Source organism: Elephas maximus, chromosome 11 (assembly GCF_024166365.1).
Source record: "Elephas maximus indicus isolate mEleMax1 chromosome 11, mEleMax1 primary haplotype, whole genome shotgun sequence".
Lineage (NCBI taxonomy): Eukaryota > Metazoa > Chordata > Mammalia > Proboscidea > Elephantidae > Elephas > Elephas maximus.
In genome coordinates this window covers 16,691,910-16,710,939 of record NC_064829.1, presented here as the reverse complement: position 1 = coordinate 16,710,939, position 19,030 = coordinate 16,691,910, and the positions used below count along the sequence as shown (strand labels likewise).

Below are 19,030 nucleotides of genomic sequence, written 5' to 3'. Positions count from 1 at the left end.
TGAATTCAGAATGGACTCGGGCTAAGGTACAAGGTTGGGAGTGGCATGACTGGGCCAGCAGCCAAGGCCGAAGAATGCCTTAGCAACAAGAAGGAAACATCTGGGCCTGGACGTGGAGTCCCTGGGAACACTGACTGCCCAAGGACGTGGGAGAAAACAACAAGCCTTGGTTCCAACCGAGAATGGTATATAAGCTTGGGTCCCTCGCTAGGTGGTTGCGGAAAATACTCCAGCCGGCCACCACTGGAGAGCAGCTCCTTGCCTGAGTCAGTAAGTTTCCCTGAGCGTATGAATCTGCAAAGGGCTATGTGTCAGTTCTTTGGATTATCTGCCAGGATGCATAGTGAGGGTATTTCTTTGCTGGGGCTGTCCCCCGACAGAACCACATAAATATATCCCACTAAACCCAAATGAAATGCATTTCTTATTCAAATTCCCCTTATTTAGATACCAAGGATGCTTGGCCATGCCAGTCTCACAGAACTGAGTGATGGTGGGTAAGTCAAAGTGGATTGTTTTCAAATGCCTTACTTTTATAAATTTTCTTTTTAAAAATGCAACAATGTGAACACAGTGCTAGAGTCTCACCTAGGGCCTTTGAAGTATCCTGGGCAAGTGAGGGGCCCTGAAGTTTAAGCTGTGTTTGCTTCACGGAAAATCCACCACTGCCTGGGAGCCTATCAGAACACCTCAAGGATGAGAATGGAGATTGGGCTCTTCTATGACCACAAATCTATGTACACAGAAACAGAAGCTTTCAGACAGGAAATTTGACTCCACTTCTTGGTATTGCATCTGCTTACCAACTGATAGAGAAGATCTTGGGGGACATGAGGTACTTTTCAAGGATTATCCTTGTGGGGCATATTTGTCTCTTGAAGGGGAGATGTATTTACAGGGATGTGACCTAAACCGAAGCCAAAGCAAATTACTCCAATTTACTGAACTGAAGGACAGATTGAATCCACGTATACAAATTTTTATAGTACCTCAAATCATTCAAAGGTTGATTTTCTGTCTCTTTCAAAAAAACATGTTTTGCTTTCTTTCCCGTAATGTTTTCATTAATTTTGTTTTTGAATTTAAAAAACCTCTGTAGAAACAGCATGCATGCTTTTCAGCCAAACTAAACCATGCAGAAATACGACTTTCCTGTTTTCTTATAACAAAACTTTATCTCCAATTCTCATAGCTGCCTAATAACTGAAAGCTGACACAAAACCATTCATATAAATGTATGAAATTCAGAGATTTTGTAGTTGTTGGGGGGAATGGTCTGCCTCTACACCTCCAATACAGGTCGCTTAAGCAAAGGCTTTGCATCCAAAACATTGGGTTGCTTTCTCTCTCTCAGTTTCTTCTTCTTATCAGAGAAGCGTTCCCCTTGTTCTGGGCACACAGTAACTTTCTCTGTCTCTTGCACATGCGTGGGCGTCATATGGCATCTGGCCAACCCCACCTCTATATCTGTTCCCATTGGGGGAACTGGCTTTCTCATATTACGGGACAAGAGGGGTGAATGTAGAACATCTGCTCTGCACCTGCCATACGTGGGAACAACCCTGCTGGCCATGGGAGATCAGTGCCCACTAGTGAAGCTGATCTTGCTGTGTCTCTTCTCTGTATGAGTGAAGTGTTTAAATGCAGCCAAATTAAAGATTTCTCCTTCCCCACTCCGTGGTTGATTCTAAGCTCTTTGTTGGACTTATCACTTCCTGGGGCAACCAAGCAGGAAATTGAGCAACTCACTTCTTGTACTTCCTGGCTCCAAACTGGGTGGTGGAGATGCCATTCATTCTCATTCCTCCATGCAAGCCCCACCCTGGAATACTGAGCTGGGGAAGCAAGCAGTATACAGGGCCCCTCCTCTGGGACATGCAAAGGCAAGCATTTCTAGCAGCAGAATGCAGACCTAGAGGTCAGGCCAGTTAGGTGTGTTTGAGAAAGAAGCAAGTATGCTTGCAAAAGGCCCAGCATAGATGAGGATTTACAACCATGAAAGATGTGTTTGTGTGGAAATAAAGTTTACTTAATTGGACGTAATATATAACTGCAAAAATTTAAAGTATTTCTAGTACTTAGTCAAGATTTCAATTCCCTTTTAATTTTTTTCTCAAAATATCAAAATCCTTTACAACATTAAATTATTAAATTTTGCAAGTGTCTAATGCAAAGGACCTCTTTAAAGTGTTGAAGATGTCACCTTGAAGACTAAGGTGCACCTGACCCAAACCATGGTATTTTTGATTGCATCATATACATGTGAAAGCTGGACAATGAATAAGGAAGACCGAAGAAGAGTTGATGCCTTTGAATTGTGGTGTTGGCGAAGAATATTGAGTATACCATGGACTGCCAGAAGAAACCATAAATCTGTCTTGGAAGAAGTACAACTGGAATGCTCCTTAGAAGCAAGGATGGTGAGAGTGCGTCTTACATACTTTGGACACGTTGTCAGGAGGGATCAGTCTCTGGAGAGGGACATCATGCTTGGCAAAGTACAGGGTCTGCTGAAAAGAGGAAGACCCTCAACAAGGTGGATAGACACAGTGGCTACAACAATGGGCTCAAGCATAACAACGATTGTAAGGATGGCTCAGGACCGGGCAGTGTTTCGTTCTGTCACTATGAGTCAGAGCCGACTCGACGGCACCTAACAACAACAACAATGCACAGTCATTAATTCCTTGGGGACCTGTAGCCAAACTTTTGTATTTTCTAAAATTATTAAACCAGTATGATGAAATGCTCTTCAAACTTAAGTTAAGCAGAATCAACATTATACGAAGACAAGTCACTAACTCAAGGCAAAGAACTCTTTAAAGGTTGTTTTTTGAGAAAAAAGTAACACTGATAGAGTACACTTTTCATTTCTTTTCTATGACAGCCAATTTCTCTACTTTCCCTGCTCCATCTGCTGCCTCTTACCTGTTTGCTTCCCACTCTAGAGCCCTGCAAGGTCGTGTAATTTTGCCGAGTACCGAGCTCTCCCTGTTATCTCCACTCCGGCTAGTTCCTCTTCCTGCTCTGATCACCCCCAGTTTCCACCCAGCCTCTAACCTGAGCTCAGACCTCCTCTGGATCCTTCTGCACTGTCCCCTTCCCTAGCAGAACTTCTTCCTCCCTGTCTTGTGTTCCCTCTACAGCCCACACATATCTCCATTATGGCACTGAGAACCATGTGTTGAAATAATTTGTTTAGATTTAGAGTAGGCATTCATTAAGTGCATGGATTTTGTCTTCATTGTGCTGTTTCCCCAGTGACTCTCTCATCTTTGCATTCCTAGGGTCTTGCACCTGGCCTGGTGTATAGGAAGTGCTTGATAAATGCTTGTTGAGTAAATAAAAGGAAAAATGTGGCATGAACACGCCTAGGTGTGCTCCCAGTACTTTGATCCAGCTGGAGTGTTGTTTTCAGTGAACTAGATCCTTTTATTTTCTTCTCCAAACTCCTCATCTGCTTATTCTAGGTCAGTTTTATTGTCTCACTCATTTATCAAAGATTATAACTAGCAACAGTGCCAACTTAAATTTCCCTTCAAGACTAAAAAAACAGCATTATTAATTGTTGAAGATGACTGGTAAGTATATGAAGATTCATTATACTATTTACATAATACAATCTTCCCGCCAAAAAAAGTCATTATTAAACAGTTGTAACATTAGTAGATATCAAAGAAAAAGAAAAAAAAAAAACTTTATCCACATGCCTGCCACCCAAAGAAATCAGTCTCTGTTCTTCTCTGTTCTCTTTCAGTCCTCGCCCATATGCATATATTATTTTTATGTAGATGCAATCATTTATGTCAATGTTTTTAAACATGGAGGTGTCTTAACTCCTTTTCTTTCAGCCAATATGCAATCACTTAGAAGTCAAGTAACAACCCAAGAGAATTATGTCAGTGATGATGATGATAACAGTTTTAGTTTGCTAGGGCTGATATAATGTAATGCCACAAAGTGGCTGACTTTAAAGAACAGGAATTTGTTGTTTCATAGTTTGGGAGGCTAGAAATCCAAACCAGGGCATCAGCTCTAAGGGAGGGTCCTTCTTTGCCTGTTGCCCTGGGCATTCCTTGGTGTTCCTTGGGGTCCCTTGCTGTCTGTCTTCCCTCTGTGTGTCTCTGTGCCTGTTATGCTCTTTACATAAGACAGCATTTAGAAGTGATTAGGTTTAGGACACACCCTACTCCTGTACGGCCTAATTAACGTAACAAAAGAAAACTAAAATTTCCAAACAGGGTCATATTTACAGGTACTAGAGTTAGGATTTCAGTATACCTTCTTGGGGGATGCAGTTCAATCCATAACACTCTACTCTATGGCTCCCCAAAATTCATGTCTGATATCACTTATGGAACTCCAATCCTGGACAAGTGTTTTACATATTCTGTTTCTAATTCTCAGAACAGACTGAGGCAAAGTGAAGCTGATAACTTGACTAAGGTCATAAAATTAGTAGGCCAGTAATAGTACTCATTGTCACTAACACCTACCAACTAGTTTTCTATGTTCCAGGACTCATTCTCAGCAATTTTTCTGCTTCATCTCATTTAATCCTCATAGTAATTCCAAATTATTATTATATCCATCTCCCAGTGGAGGAAGCTGAGGTTTTGGGAGGCTAAACAATTGGTCCCAGGTCACACAGCTAGTAAATGACAGAGATAGGAACTGACCCTAAGCTGTTTGACTCCAAAGCCCTACTCTTAAGCATTTGAAATTGGATTTTGACTTTGATGACTTTTCCTCGTCACCTCTAAGAAGTGGGAGATTCTTTTTGTAAACATAGCTCTTGCCAAATATGAAATTTAAACAGTAAAATATGGTTTAGGGAGCTTTAAAATGAAATTTCAATTGATCACGTGTCAAACATATAAGTTAAATACATACTAAGACATTTTAACTGTCCTATTGGTTTTGTTTGATTGGAGAGGAAGAGATTTCAGTAGGGACTGTATTACTCACTTGACTAAATCTCTCTGCTTGTATTTTTTCCTGCTATTTATTAACTTATAATCCTAAAATGTTGCAATAATTGAGACTTCTTAAAAGGTAACTTGGTCTTTAATGAAGCTCTGCTAGTTTGGTCTGAAGATATTATATAGAATCTCACTGTTCTTGAATTAATGACCTTGCTTTCTGATATAAAATTAATGTGTGGAATTCTGATTCAGTATGTGATTACTGTCTTAACTTTTAATCAAAGCATCTTCTTGTTTCCTCTTTCTTTCATTGCCGTTAAGTGTGAAGCATGCTGTGATGGATCACTCCCTAGTGAGCAGTACTATAGAAGCATTAGCTTGTTATTCAGCTCCGTGGAGGACAAACAGATACAGGGAAAAACTAAAGCGTGGTGGACTAGGGTTAGCCCAAAGGAAGGATTTTCTGAGGGAAAAGTTGTGAAATAATGATATGTATCTGTTTCTCGATACAACCTTTCTAAAGACTAAGTTTTAATTTGTTGGAACCATTTAATAAAATGCTGTCGGGCCAATGTTTTCTTGGAGTTGCACCAGTTCCATAATTTAGCTAGAATGATTGATGTTAGGATTCCAAAGAGAAGAAATGGCTTTGCTTGTGGGTTCTCGTTTCCTAAATACATAATATCAGCAGTGCGTTGGTGTTGTTATGTTGTTAGGTGCCATCGAGTCAGTTTCAACTCATAGGGACCCTATGTACAACACAATGAAACACTGCTGGGTCCTGTGCCATCCCCACAATTGTTGATAAGTTTGAGTCAATTGTTGTAGCCACCGTGTCAATGCATCTCATTGGAGGTCTTTATCTCTTCTGCTGACCGTCTGCTTTACCAAGCATGATGTCCTTCTCCAGGGACTGATCCCTCCTGATAATGTGTCCAAAGAACGTGAGACGAAGTCTCGATATCCTCTGTTCCAAGGGGTACTCTGACTGTATTTCTTCCAGACAGACTTATTTGTTCTTCTGGCAGACCATGGTATATTCAATATTCTTCGCCATTGCCATAATTCAAAGGCATCATTTCTTCTTTGGTCTTCCTTATTCGTTGTCCAGCTTTCACCTGCATATGAGGCAACTGAAAATACCATGGCCTGGGTCAGGTGCACCTTTGTCCTCAAAGAAACATCTTTGCTTTTAACACTTTTAAACAGGTCTTTTGCAACAGATTTGCTCAATACATCATTTGGTTTCTTTACTGCTGCTTCCGTGGGTATTGATTGTGGGTCCACATAAAATGAAATCCTTGACAACTTCAATCTTTTCTCCATTTATTATGATGTTGCTTATTGATCCAGTTGTGAGGATTTTGGTTTCTTTATGTTGAGGTGCAATCCATACTGAAGGCTGTAGGTCTTTGATCTTCATCAGTAAGTGCTGCAAGTCCTCTTCCTTTCAGCAAGCAAGGTTGTTTTCATCTGCATATCGCAGGTTTTACTGAGTCTTCCACCAATCCTGTTGCCCCATTCTTCTCCATATAGTCCAGATTCTTGGATTATTTGCTCAGCAAACAGATCGAATAAAATTGCTGTGGAGTTGATTCTGACTCATAGCAACCCTACAGGACAGAGTAGAACCACCCCATAGAGTTTCCAAGGAGTGCCTGGTAGATTCGAACTGCTGACCTTTATGGTTAGCAGCCATACCACTTAACCACTACACCACCAGGGTTTCCACAGATTGAATAAATACGCTGAAAGTATACAACCCTGGTGCACGCCTTTCCTGATTTTAAACCACACAGCATCCCCTTGTTATGTTTGATCAAATGCCTCCTAGTCTACATATAGGTTCCACATGAGCACAATTAAGTGTTCTGGCATTCCCCTTCTTGCAGCATTATCCATAATTTGTTATGATCCACACAGTCAGATGCTTCTGCATAGTCAATAAAACACAGATAAACATCTTTCTGGTATTCTCTGTTCCATGTCCTCTTCTGAATTTGAGTCAATTTTCTAGCAGTTCCTTGTTGATGTACTGCTGAAACCACTTTTGAGTTACCTTTAGAAAAATTCTACTTGAGTGTGATATTAATGATATTTTTCAATAATTTCCGCATTCTGTTGGATACATTTGCATTCATATATTGAAACATCTCAATTGATATTTTGTCAATTTCTAGAGCCTTGTTTTTTTGGCAATGCTTTCAGTGCAGCGTGGACTTCTTCCTGCAGTGCCATCAGTTCTTGATCATAGACTACCTCCTGAAATGGTTGAACATCGACCAATTCTTTTTTGGTACAGCGACTCCGTGTATTCCTTCCATCTTCTTTTGATGCTTCCTGTTTTGTTCACTATTTTGCACATAGAATCCTTCAATATTGCAACTTGAAGCTGGAATTTTTTCTCCAGTTCTTTCAGCTTGAGAAATGCTGAGTATGTTTTACCCTTTTGGTTTTCTAACTCTGCACATATCATTATAATACTTTGTCTTCCTGAGCTGCCCTTTGAAATCTTCTGTTCAGCTCTTTTACTTCATCATTTCTTCCATTCACTTTAGCTACTCTACATTCAAGAGCAAGTTGCAGAGTCTCTTCTGACATTCACTTTGGTCTTTTTCTTTTCTTTTTAATGACCGTTTGCTTTCTTCATGTACGATATCCTTGATGTTATCCCACAACTCGTCTGGTCTTCAATGATTAGTGTAATTCAGCATTGTAATCCTGGGTAAATAGAAGTTTGACACCAGTAGACCAAAAAAATTGGTTTTGCTTATTAATTACTTCCTGTCAGTAGGCTAGAGAGACAATAAGCCTCTCAAAAATAATGTGAGCTTGATTCAAAAATAAGAGGAAGAATCAATGAGAAAAGAACAAGGGTTTGTTGAATGGGTATTACACATTGTCACTACCCATCTGTAAGTTTTTCATACTGTGGTAGTTTGTGTGTTGCTATGATGCTGGAAGCTAGGCCACTGTATTTCAAATACCAGCAGGGTTACTTACGATGAACGAGTTTCAACAGAGCTTCCAGAATAAGAGACATTAGAAAGAAAGGCCTGGCAATCTATTTCTAAAAATTAGCCAGTGAAAACCTTATGGATTACAACAAAACATTGTCTAAGATTTACTTAGGACGCTTCATCAGGAGGGACCGACTGATCACTGGAGAAGAAAAGAATATCATGTTTGGTAAAGTGGAGGACAAATGAAGGCAAGGGAAACCTTCAATGACATAGATTGACACAATGGCTGCAACGCTGGACTCAGACAAACCAATGATCATGAAGATGGTGCAGGACTGGGTAACATTCTTTTTTGCCACGACTTGGAGTTGACTCAACAGCAACCGTACATTAGATAATATCCTAGGCTCATGGGGAACAAACAACGATGAATAAAAATCAACTCCATCCCTAAAACAGGTATTTATAGTCTAACAGAGGAGACTGGCACTACAGATAATTATTCCACGTGGTAGGATTTGTCACCCTCAGCACTATTGGCATTTTGGGCTTTATAATTCTTTGTTGTGGGGACAGTCCTGTGTATTGTAGAATGTTAGCAGCATCCCTGGCCTCTACCAATAAAAAGCCAGTAGCACCACTGTCCCCACAGTTGTGATGACATTGCCAATGTCCCTTGAGGGGGCTAAATTTCCCCAGTTGAAAAAAGCTGCTCTATGGGGTGGTGAGTGCTGTGACATAGGTAAGTCCAAGATGCTCTAAAAGCCTGAGAAAGATGCTCATCTAATATTCGAATCAGGTGTGGTGGTCAAGGAAGGCTTCCCTGAGCAGGTGGTATTGTATCTGCTCAGGGAAGCTTGAGTGGCACAAGCCGGGAGAGACAAGGGAACGGTATGAAGAAAGGAAGAGCATTGCGAAACCAAAGGTGTGGTGCTACCTCAGTATTGCTGGCAGGTCAAAGGCGCGGTGCTACCTCAGTATTGCTGGAAGGTCAAAGGTGCGGTGCTACCTCAGTATTGCTGGAAGGTCAAAAAAGTGTGTGGGTGCTGACGGGGAGGGGGTGAATGGTGGGGTATGAGACCGGTGAGGCAGACAAGTGTATAACTGTAGCCTGCGCGGACAGCCTGGGGGCATGGGCATGTCACTGAAGGACTTGTAAGCAGTGGGTTGATAGGAACAAATTTCTAGAACATTCTGGTGATAATGTGGAGAATGGATTACAATCAGCTGCTAGAATGGGTACAGGGGCACTTTTACATGATGTTATGGGTTGACTTTTGTCTCTTGATATGTTGAAATCCTAACTCCTGGTACCTATGAATGTGACCTTATTTGAAAATAACAAATTTACAGATGTAACTAGTTAATTTAGCATGAAGCCACATAGAGTAGGATGGGCCCTAATCCAATGTGACTCGTGTCCTCAAAAGAAGAGGAGAGGAGTCGCAGAGAGTCACAGGAGAAGAACACCGTGTGACAGCGGAGGCAGAGATTGAAGGGATGCATCTAGATGCCAAGGAACACCTGGGACCACCAGAAGCTGGAAGGGGCAAGGGAGGGTCCCCCCATGAGCCTCCAGACGGAGTGTGGCCCTGCCGACACCATGAATTTGGGCTTCCAACCTCCAGAAATGCGAGAGAACAAATCTCAGTTTTTTGAGCCATTCAGTCTGTGGTACTCTGTGACAGCAGCCCCAGGAAGCTAATGCACATGAGTTGCTGCTCTCCTGGCTTTACCCCTGTTGTTCCAAGCAGTCCTCACAGCAGCCCTGTGAAGGGGAGACTAACGAGCCCCATTTACTGATGAGGACACTAACGCACAGAGGGCTGAGCTACTGGCTCAGTGGCTGCAGAGCACAGTACCGAGCAGGTCAGAACCTGGCCTGTCTCTTCTGAGCCAGGCAGGCCCTACAAGGATCTGAGGCTCTTCTGAGGATAAAATGCATTTGGCCTGTCTGACAAAGCATTTGTTAAATGAGCTGCTGTGATGAGGCTAAATCAGGGATTCTGTGATCAGCCAGCCTCAAATTCAATGTGGGTAGAATCCTCCCTAGGGGCTCATTAGGAAGATAAATGCCAAATATAGCAACAGAGAAACAATTAAAAACAAATAGGAAATCCAACTACCTTCTGCATTGTTCTTTTCTCACACTGAACTTCCATCAGAGCCCACACACTCATTCATTCCAGTGAACATTTATTGAGCGCCTACTGCGTTCTCAGAATTGTTTTAAGGCCTTGGGGGGAGACCAAAGCTTGAAATCGAATTGAGTTGACAGCCAGTGTGAGCTGAGTGAGCAAGAGGGAGCCAATGCACAAAGCTAATGATAAAAGACTGTAGAAGAGCAGATCAGCTTAGAAAAAAAGCAGTTCAATCAATCTGTTCTGCCTGAGAGCCCGCCCCTGCCCCTAAATTTCTGGCGTTGTAGGAAAGTGAGTTTTCCCCTGGGCAGGGCTGGTTCCAGTGATGATTTGGTTGAGAGGAAGGCTCAAGGAGAGAAAGGGAGCAGACTTGAGCTGTAAAGGTGAAGCTCCTCAGCATTTCAGCACCTCTGGAGGTGGTAGCAGAGCAGGGCGGCTCCCCATGCCCTGTTGGGAGTTCACGTACTTTTTGTGTATGAAGTGTGGCTCTAAGCATTTTAGGTATATGATATCATTTAATTGTCATAGGGAGTCCCTGGGTAGCCAAACTGGTTAAGTGCTCAGCTGTTAACCAAAGGTTGAAGGCTCAAGTCCATCCCTAAGAAAAAAGGCTCGAGATCTACTTCAGAAAAATCAGCCATTGAAAACCCTACTCTCACACACATGGGCCATGAATCGGAGCTGACTTCACAGTAACCGGGACTGGTTAGCCCTCATTGCAAAATAGGTACTATTATTATCTTTGTTTTACAGATGAGTAAACAGAGGCACAGATAAGAGAAGTAGTTGGCCCAAGGATTTAATAAACCCAGGATGAAACAAACCCAAGGCACTCTGGCACTGGGACTTGGATACTAACCACACTACTTTGCTCTGCTATGCAGTGGCTGTGTACTAGGCTGCGACATGTTCTAATGACAAGACAAATAGGCTACTTCACTAAGAAACAACGTTGTGGAGGAAGGCGGCTGTTCATAAGGTAGAAAGAGAAGAGGAACAAGAATCAGATAATCTGGGTGATGATCCTGATCAGCCAGTTTTGTAATTTGGAGAGTTATTCAGCCCCACTGAAGCTCTGTGTGTGCACTGGGTTCAGTAGTGTACCCATTAAATTCATGTCTACTCAGAACCTCAGAATGTGACCTTATTTGGAAATAGGGCCTTTGCAGGTGTAATTAGTTAAGATGAGGTCATACTGGATTAGAGTGGGCCCTATACCCAATGACTGGCATTCTTATAAGAAGAGGAGAGGACACAGACATTGGGGATGAGGCCATGTGAAGACAGAGGAAAGAATTGGAGTGATGCTGCCAAGGAGCATCGAGGATTGCTGGCACCCACCAGGAGCTGAGGAGTGTCAAGGAAGGAAGCCTTCAGAGACAGCATGACCCTGTCTATACCTTGATGTTGAACTTCTGGCCTCCAGAACCATGAGAGAGTAAATTTCTGTGTTTCAAGCTATCCAATTTATGGTGGCTTTTCCTACGCTCATGGGAACATATGCACTAGGCTTGTTCGTATTCACCAGCTGCCTTCTACTTGCTTCTGGCTCCTAGTGACCCCACGTGTGTCAGAGCAGAACCGTGCTCCACAGGGTTTTCAGTGGCTGGTTTTTCTGAAGCAGACCACCAGGCCCTTTTTCTGAGGCACTTCAGGATGGACTTGGACCTTCAGCTCTTCTGTTCCCAGCCAAGTGCGTTAAACCTTTGCACCATCCGGGGACTCCTTCTCATACTTAATATGCAACTAATAATATTGACCCCACAAGTCTTATGAGAGTCAGATAGCACACATAAATGTGTTTAAAACAGCTCTGAGCATTAAGAAAATACTCTGTAAATATAAGAAGATAAGGGAGGGATGCTTCACAGCATAGGTGTGATTGACCTTAAAGGAAGTGTGAAGTTCATAAAGAAGGGCAAAATAAAAGCTGAATGCATGGAGAATATTCTTTAAACAAATATAGGGACGTGTGTGTGTGTCTGTGTATGTAGCTACCATTTATACAACAACTCTCATTTATTGAGTTCCTTCCATGTATCATGACTGCAGGGACCATGTATCATTAACAACCATGAATTAGGGAATTTTGTTATATTCATCAGGCTTTACCACTGCATACATTTTCTGGATGACTTAACCATGGACTTAACCATGAGACGCAGTATTTTGGTACAGCCTTTCTGGAGAAGTCTGCAAAAACCAGAAACAGGCTGTGTTGGCTGCAAAGATGTGACCAGCTCGGGAAGGCACTCACTAGTATTTGCTCTTCTTCCTTTTCTGTCTTCCGTCCCCTTTCCCTCCTCCCCTTATTTACCTGGCATTGTTGTACTCTTCAGTAAAACATTAGCCCAATAAGCTTTTGCCTCAAGCTCAGCTTTTGAAGAAACCTAGAGTAAGACAGACTAAAAAAAAAATTTTTTTTTGTAAAGAGGAATAGATTGAAGTTGATATGCACAGGAAAATATCTGTATTGCAGATGCTACCGCTTTACCACACTCTCATCAGTTCCGTTTCATTTTACTTAGAATTAAATAAATAATCAATATTGATTTTCATATGTTGGAACTACAATCAATTGGAATATAGAGAAATGTAGTCATTACTTTTGACACAGCAATTTTTACTGTTCTATAACTTTTTTTTTTATAACTTCCTTAGATAATTATATTACTTATTATGCCCTGGAAATTCATAAACTTGTCCAGCATCGCTTCATTCTGAGACTTATCTTAAACTGAAACTCATTCAGAGAGCCCTGAAAATTACTTTTTGGCAAAAGTTAAACGTGTGGCTTATATAACCAAAACCAAACCCATTGCTGTCAAGTCAATTCCAACTCATAGGAAAACTAAAGGTCAGAGTAGTTAGTACTGCCCCACAGGATTTCCAAGGCTGTAATCCTTACGGAAAAGGAGCCCTGATGGCCAAGTGGTTAATTTCAGCTGCTTACCGAAACGTTGGCAGTTCAAACCCACCAGCTGCTCCGTGAGAGAAAGATGTGACGGTATGCTTCTGTAAAGATTACAGCCTTGGAAACCCTATGGGGCAGTTCTATGCTGTCCTATAGGTCACTATGAGCCAGGAACGACTTAGTTTTTGTAGTCTTTACAGGAGCAGACTGCTACATCTTTCTCCCGTGGAGTGGCTGGTGGGTTCATACTACCAACTTTTCAGTTAGCAGCTGAGCGCTTAACCACTGTACCACCAGGACTCCTTGTGGTTTATATAGAGAATTCTAAAGCCAACAGCACTCCCTGTTACTATTTATTCCCCAGCAACCAATATTAATGTTACTCAAGTAAAGGCTGTTTTGAATTCTGCAGGTTCTCACCCAGAAAAAAGGTTAAATTTGGCTTCCTCTGCATTGTGAGTGGTCTCATTTGTTGTCAGAACTAGAATTGGAAGGTGAGAGGAGCTCTAGGAAATCATTACATCCCAACAGCCCATTTCACAGATGAGGAAACCAAGGCCTGAAGAGAAGGAGAGTCCCCTGGCTTCACTCTGTTCTGACTCAGTAAGTGGCATTAAATAAGCGGGCAGTGTTTCCGTTTCATAAAATTAGAAGCAGCTAAGTCAGCTATTCACGCAGGTCATCCATCTGATATATGAGAACCTCTTCTAGAGAAGAACCGAACTATTTTTGGAGGGAATTAAATCCATTAACCCAAAGTTTTCTGGAATAATATTTTTTCCTTTCATCTTCCTAGTTGTGCTGAGGGGTAGAGCAAGTAGGGTTAATGCCTAATTATGTACTTGTTTCTATCCATGCAGTTACATAGGCACTTCTATACATGTTTTTCCTCCAGCCCTACGCTTACCAAAAAGTCAAGCTTGTTGCCATTGAGTCAATTCCAACTCCCAGCAACCCTATAAGACAGAGTAGAACTACCCCACAGGGTTTCCAAGACTATGCCACATCTTTCTCCCATGGAGCAGCTGGTGGGTTCAAACCACCCACCTTTTCATTAGCAGCCAAGTGCTGTCATCACTGCAACACCAGGGGTGCTTCCCGTACACCCAGTAACCGGAAAAGAAGGAGCTGTATCCAAGCCCTGTTATATCTCTACAGGGCTAAGCCCAGTGTCTTCTTGTGGTTCCCAGGCTGGAATGTGGAGCCAGACAACCCAGGTTTGAATCCTGGCTCCACCATTTACCAGCTACTTGACCTTGGGTAAGAAATTTGACCTCCCTTTATCTCCATTTCCTTGCCTGTAAGATGGAGATAGTTTTGATAGCCATCCTGCATATGAAAGGTTTAATGCAGTGCCTTCCACAGAGTAAGCAATAGATGTTTGCTATTGATAAGGGCTCAAAACATATTTATTGAAAAAAGCTATTAAGGGGAAAGAGAGGTAATTGCCACAAAGAAGAAAGCTGTTGATTCTTGCTCAAACTATCTGACCTGCTGTTATTCCCCACATTTCAGGTACTCTAGCATAATTTCTCATGCTCATGGAAGGAAAGGGGAAGACATAGCTAGCTTTTTTTTTTGTTGTTTTTTGAACAGCAGAACCTTATTGTCACATGAAAATTTGCATGCATATAGGCGTGGTCTCCTCCAATAACTTAAAGTACACATTTAGCCATATCACTTTTTTCCCCCAATTAATAGCCTGAATGCTCAGAACAAAAACTAACCAAACTCACTGCTATTGAGTCAATTCTGACTCATACTGATCCCTTAGGACAGAGTAGAACTGGCCTATAGGGTTTCCAAGGAGCATCTGGTGGATTCGAACTGCTGACCTTTTGGTTAACAGCCGAGCTCTTAACCACTGCACCACAAGTGGCCCATAAAAAGGAAGTCCAAAGTCTCCGGCTTTGACCAAGAACCCCACGGGCTTACTCTGTGGAAAGGGGTCAGAACTCTTTCAAATGCTGAGTGAAGGGAGAAGTGGCCTCCCAGTGTTTCACAAGGACTGCTGTTTCTCCAACAGATCTTTAGGCCTCGCCCAGGAGGGGTGGGCTTGCAGATCCCTCTGTCCATCCCAGTTGTACCCCAAGCTCCAGCTCCTGGCCTGGGTGAGGTCAGGGTCCCAGGAGCAGCCATCATCTCCGGAACACACACTACTGTGCCAAGACTGCATGTACTGGAGCTGCCTGCACAAGCCACACCTTTGCTGTGCTAAACCAGCCCTCTCTAGGAGCCTTTTCTCAGCCTTTTCTCAGCACCAAGGCCACCCACCTGGATATCACCTCTCCCCTTAAACAACGCCTACTTGCAGGACTTTTCGCCTGTGCAGATATGTCTGTCTCTCTCCAACAACTAGCTCTGCACACTTAGGGTGTAAGTTTACCAGCTGCCAGGGAGCCTGCTATTCCACACCTCCGGAGCAATGGATGCCCCAAGCTGACCTTGCAAGGACCACCATCTGAGTGGCTGTTCACATTTAAAATACACTTTACTGGACTCTGAAGCCCCCTCTGTGAAATGGATAAGCCGAGCTGCTCTGGCTGAAATGGGAGTGGGGGCCCAGTCCCTTTCCCTTCACTGCCTGCAGGAGCCTTAAATCACAGCATAGAAGCCAGTGGCCCAGAGGACTTCTGGGGCCCAGGCTGCCTTGGTTATTTTCTCACAAATACACAATTCATCAGCGTTTGAAACAGGAATGTGTAGCTTTGTCTGATGAGCTTTAGCTTTGGCGACATCACTCTGTCATCAGCATTTAGACCTGTTTCACTCCAGAGGTGCTCTGTGGGTCACCATGGCCACAAAGCCAGGCTGGCTGTGGCACAGCCTGCTTTTGTTCCCCACTTGGCTCCTCTTCGGGAACGGGCTTGTAAACAATCCTGCGCCACTGTGTGACCCAGGAGAAGCTGAGAGGGTCAGGTTCTGTGTGGCCTCTCTGTGGCCTGTTTGCATGGCCAAGGTCAGTAAACTCAGCAGAGTGACGGTGACAGCTGCCTGTGGCGTTTAGAGGGAGCTGGCAGTTCCCGTGGCAGAAGCAGGAACAAGTATGCCATTACAGCCACTGCTCACAGAGAAACCGCCTCCATTCACCTCGGGATGAGCTCCTGTGCCACGGGGACTGCCATGGACACCTGCAGGGCCTGAGGGTGACTTTCCTGTAAGCATCCTCGAGCCTAGGACCTCCTTGCCACACTCTTTCTCACCTCCACACACACAGATCCTATCTGCATCAACCTGGCTGTTAGCAGCTAGGCCAGGACAACAGAGGAGAGTGAGCGGGGACAATGGGGGCCAAGCAGTCAAGGGTGGACGTCAAGGACAAGGATCCCAAGAGGATGTTGCTGCTGGGGAGGAGGCAGAAGTTGTCCCTGTGGGATGATGCACTTCTCTGCGGAAGGGACCCTCGGTCCCTGCTGAAGCGTGGCATGTGCCACGTCAGCTTCAGCCTGGTCACAAAGGGGTTGACAGATGTCCCAGACTTCCTGTGGGGCCTGTCTGAGGTCCAGAAGCTCAATCTGTCCCACAACCAGCTCAGGGCTCTCCCTCCCGAAGTGGGGAGGCTGACACGGATCGTGGTCCTGAACTTGTGTGGGAACCGCCTGAAGAGCCTGCCGGGAGAGCTCAGCCTCCTCAAGAGCATGAAGGTCCTGTTTGTCAACATGAACTGCCTGACCGAGATGCCGGCCGAGCTGAGCTCCTGCAAGTACCTGGAGGTGCTGAGCCTGTCTCACAACTGCCTTTCCCAGCTGCCTGCCAGCTTTGCCGACCTCTCCAGACTGAGGAAGCTGAACCTCAGCAACAACTCCTTTGCTCACATCCCCATCTGTGTGTTCTCATTGAAGGAGCTGGACTTCTTGCACGTGGGCTCAAATCGACTGGAAAACATCGCAGAGAGTATCCAGTGCCTGGCAAGCCTGCAGATCTTCATCGCAGAGAGTAACAACATCCATTCCTTCCCCAGGTCTCTCTGCTTAGTTACCAGCCTGGAGCTGCTGAACTTGAACAACAATGACATCCAGACCCTCCCAGAAGAACTCTACCTGCTGTGTAGACTGGCAAAGATTGCTTGGAATCCAATGGACAAAGGGCTCCATATTTCCCATAACCCTTTATCCAAGCCTCTGCCAGAGCTGGTGGAGGGGGGTCTGGAGATGCTCTTCAGCTACCTGAAGGACAAGAAGCACAACTGACATGGGCAGCGGAGGCGTGGCCAGAGGAGCTCACCTGATTGTCCATAGGGTACTTCTCTAGTCTAAGCCTCTCCTCGTAACTGTTAGTATTTGTCAATGCTTCTGTTAACATTTGCTAAATAATCGCCAGACACCTGTTCCAGGGTGGAGTTTACTTTTAACTCTGTGTGTTCTCAATAACCCGCATACTGCATGTTCATCTCATTCTAAACATATATTGAAACAGCCTTTGGTTTTCTCCAAAGAGAAATAATTGCTTTAATTCTTCTGAGGAGTAGTGAGATTCAGCCCATGCGGTAGCAGAAAAGAGGTCTAAATTTAATGTATTTCAAAGTCAATTATTTACTGAACACCTACTATATGCCAAGTACAATATGAGGCATCTGGTTTCAGGTGGTTTCTGTCCTTGAGTTGGCAATCTGTGGCCAGGTGGCAACAGCAAGACATGTTCTGTACTTCAGCCTCAATCAAGCTTATTTGGGACCAAAGAGCGAGCTGGAGTCCTGACTCTGCTGCCAGTGATAAAGTCAGGCCGAGATTCCCCTTGAGTTTTGAGGAAACAATCACTGGAATTTTTTCTTTAAAATGTCTGTAGAGTAATAAGCAAGCTGCTGGTGTTTACGTCTGGTGGTAACAGGGGTAGCATGATGGCTTTCAGATAATAAACAGAAACCAATTCTAATGTGTAGTTTCTGCCTTCTTTCCCAGTCCTCTTCCACCCCTAACCACACCCCCATACTTCTTTTCTAGAAATACTAGCCAATAGTTAAATTATCCAATTCTAATTTTGCTTCTTCTTCCTTATGAGACTTACCCTCTCAGAGATGAGCTAATAAGTGGGAAAAATGGCCAGGAGTCAGGAAAAAGTAGGTAAGGCACAGACAAACCACACACACAAAAGTAATCACTCTTAAAACTCAGAGAAGGGTAATATTTGCCACTCGGCTTTCACATATGGTCATTTATGAAACAAATTTTGTGACATTTAAAAGCTCTTTGAACAAAAGGCTCTGTGAACCTACTAAGTGTGTTTTGTTTTCAGTGATCAGAGCACACAGCTGATAGTTAAGCAAGAACACTAGCATAAGCAAGCCCACACTCTTGCCCTAAGGCCACTGGCTCCTACTGTCCTCACAGCAGACAGGAGCCCAAGACAGGAATATTTATTTAAAGAATTAGAATAAACAGGTGGTGGCGAAGGAAGAACAGTATGTTCAGGGCTCAGGATTTGGGGTTGCTGCCAAGACTTGTCTAACTTCTTAGTATCTTTACTTTGATTCAATTAAACTTATATTTCTTAGCACCTTCTCTAGGGGGCACGCTGGGCTGGGAACACAGAGGAATAATGCCCCGCTCCTCCCCCCAGGGAGCTCACAGCACGGCGAGGGCCACACCCACAGGGTATCTGCAAAGCGCAGTAAGTTGTCATTCCTGCTCAAGGGAGGTGAAAGCAGTGGGCTGAGGCAAGGGGAAGACACTGTGCAGCATAGATTAGACAGAGCCCCGAACTCTCAGTAGCCAAAGAACGGCAATCAAAGAACAGAATTTAGATCAATCGGCCAAATCCTTCATTCACTGCAGCCAGCTCACCCTCCCCTTCCCTCCCCATGTGGGAAAGAGTAGCAAACCACTGGGGCAGTGGGATGGTTCGTTACCAGGTTCTGAGCTTAGGCAATTTAGTGTGAATCTGCTGCCTTATTTTTTCCAAGGGCTGCTCAAAGGCAGTTCACATAACTTATTCATAGAAAAGAGTGATTTTCCCAACAGATCCCAAAGCAAAATTTCCCATCAATAAAAGAGTGAAGGCAATTCCTGCTGCTTTCATCCGCTCCCAGAGTTCCACTAACACATTTGTGCAGGAGCTCCTTGGCTAAACCCTTGAAAACAGATCTTACCG

At 43.7% G+C, this 19,030-nt stretch overlaps 1 protein-coding gene and 1 long non-coding RNA gene across 2 annotated transcripts in view; both read left to right on the top strand.

Annotated features, from left to right (window-relative positions):
* The first annotated feature begins 225 nt into the window (after positions 1-225).
* Positions 226-19,030, top strand: part of LOC126085547 (uncharacterized) — a 136,671-nt gene continuing 117,866 nt past the window's right edge. The window contains exon 1 of the long non-coding RNA XR_007519303.1: positions 226-270. This is a non-coding gene — a long non-coding RNA (uncharacterized LOC126085547). The remainder of the gene's footprint in view (positions 271-19,030) is intronic.
* Positions 12,721-18,072, top strand: LRRC30 (leucine rich repeat containing 30). Its single transcript, XM_049901071.1, has one exon. It carries the CDS (start codon positions 16,228-16,230, stop codon positions 17,131-17,133), a length of 906 nt encoding a protein of 301 aa, XP_049757028.1. The 5' UTR covers positions 12,721-16,227; the 3' UTR covers positions 17,134-18,072.

Bases quoted from the DNA above. Each gene is read 5' to 3' on its own strand.
- LRRC30 (XM_049901071.1), top strand. From the start codon at position 16,228: ATGGGGGCCAAGCAGTCAAGGGTGGACGTCAAGGACAAGGATCCCAAG.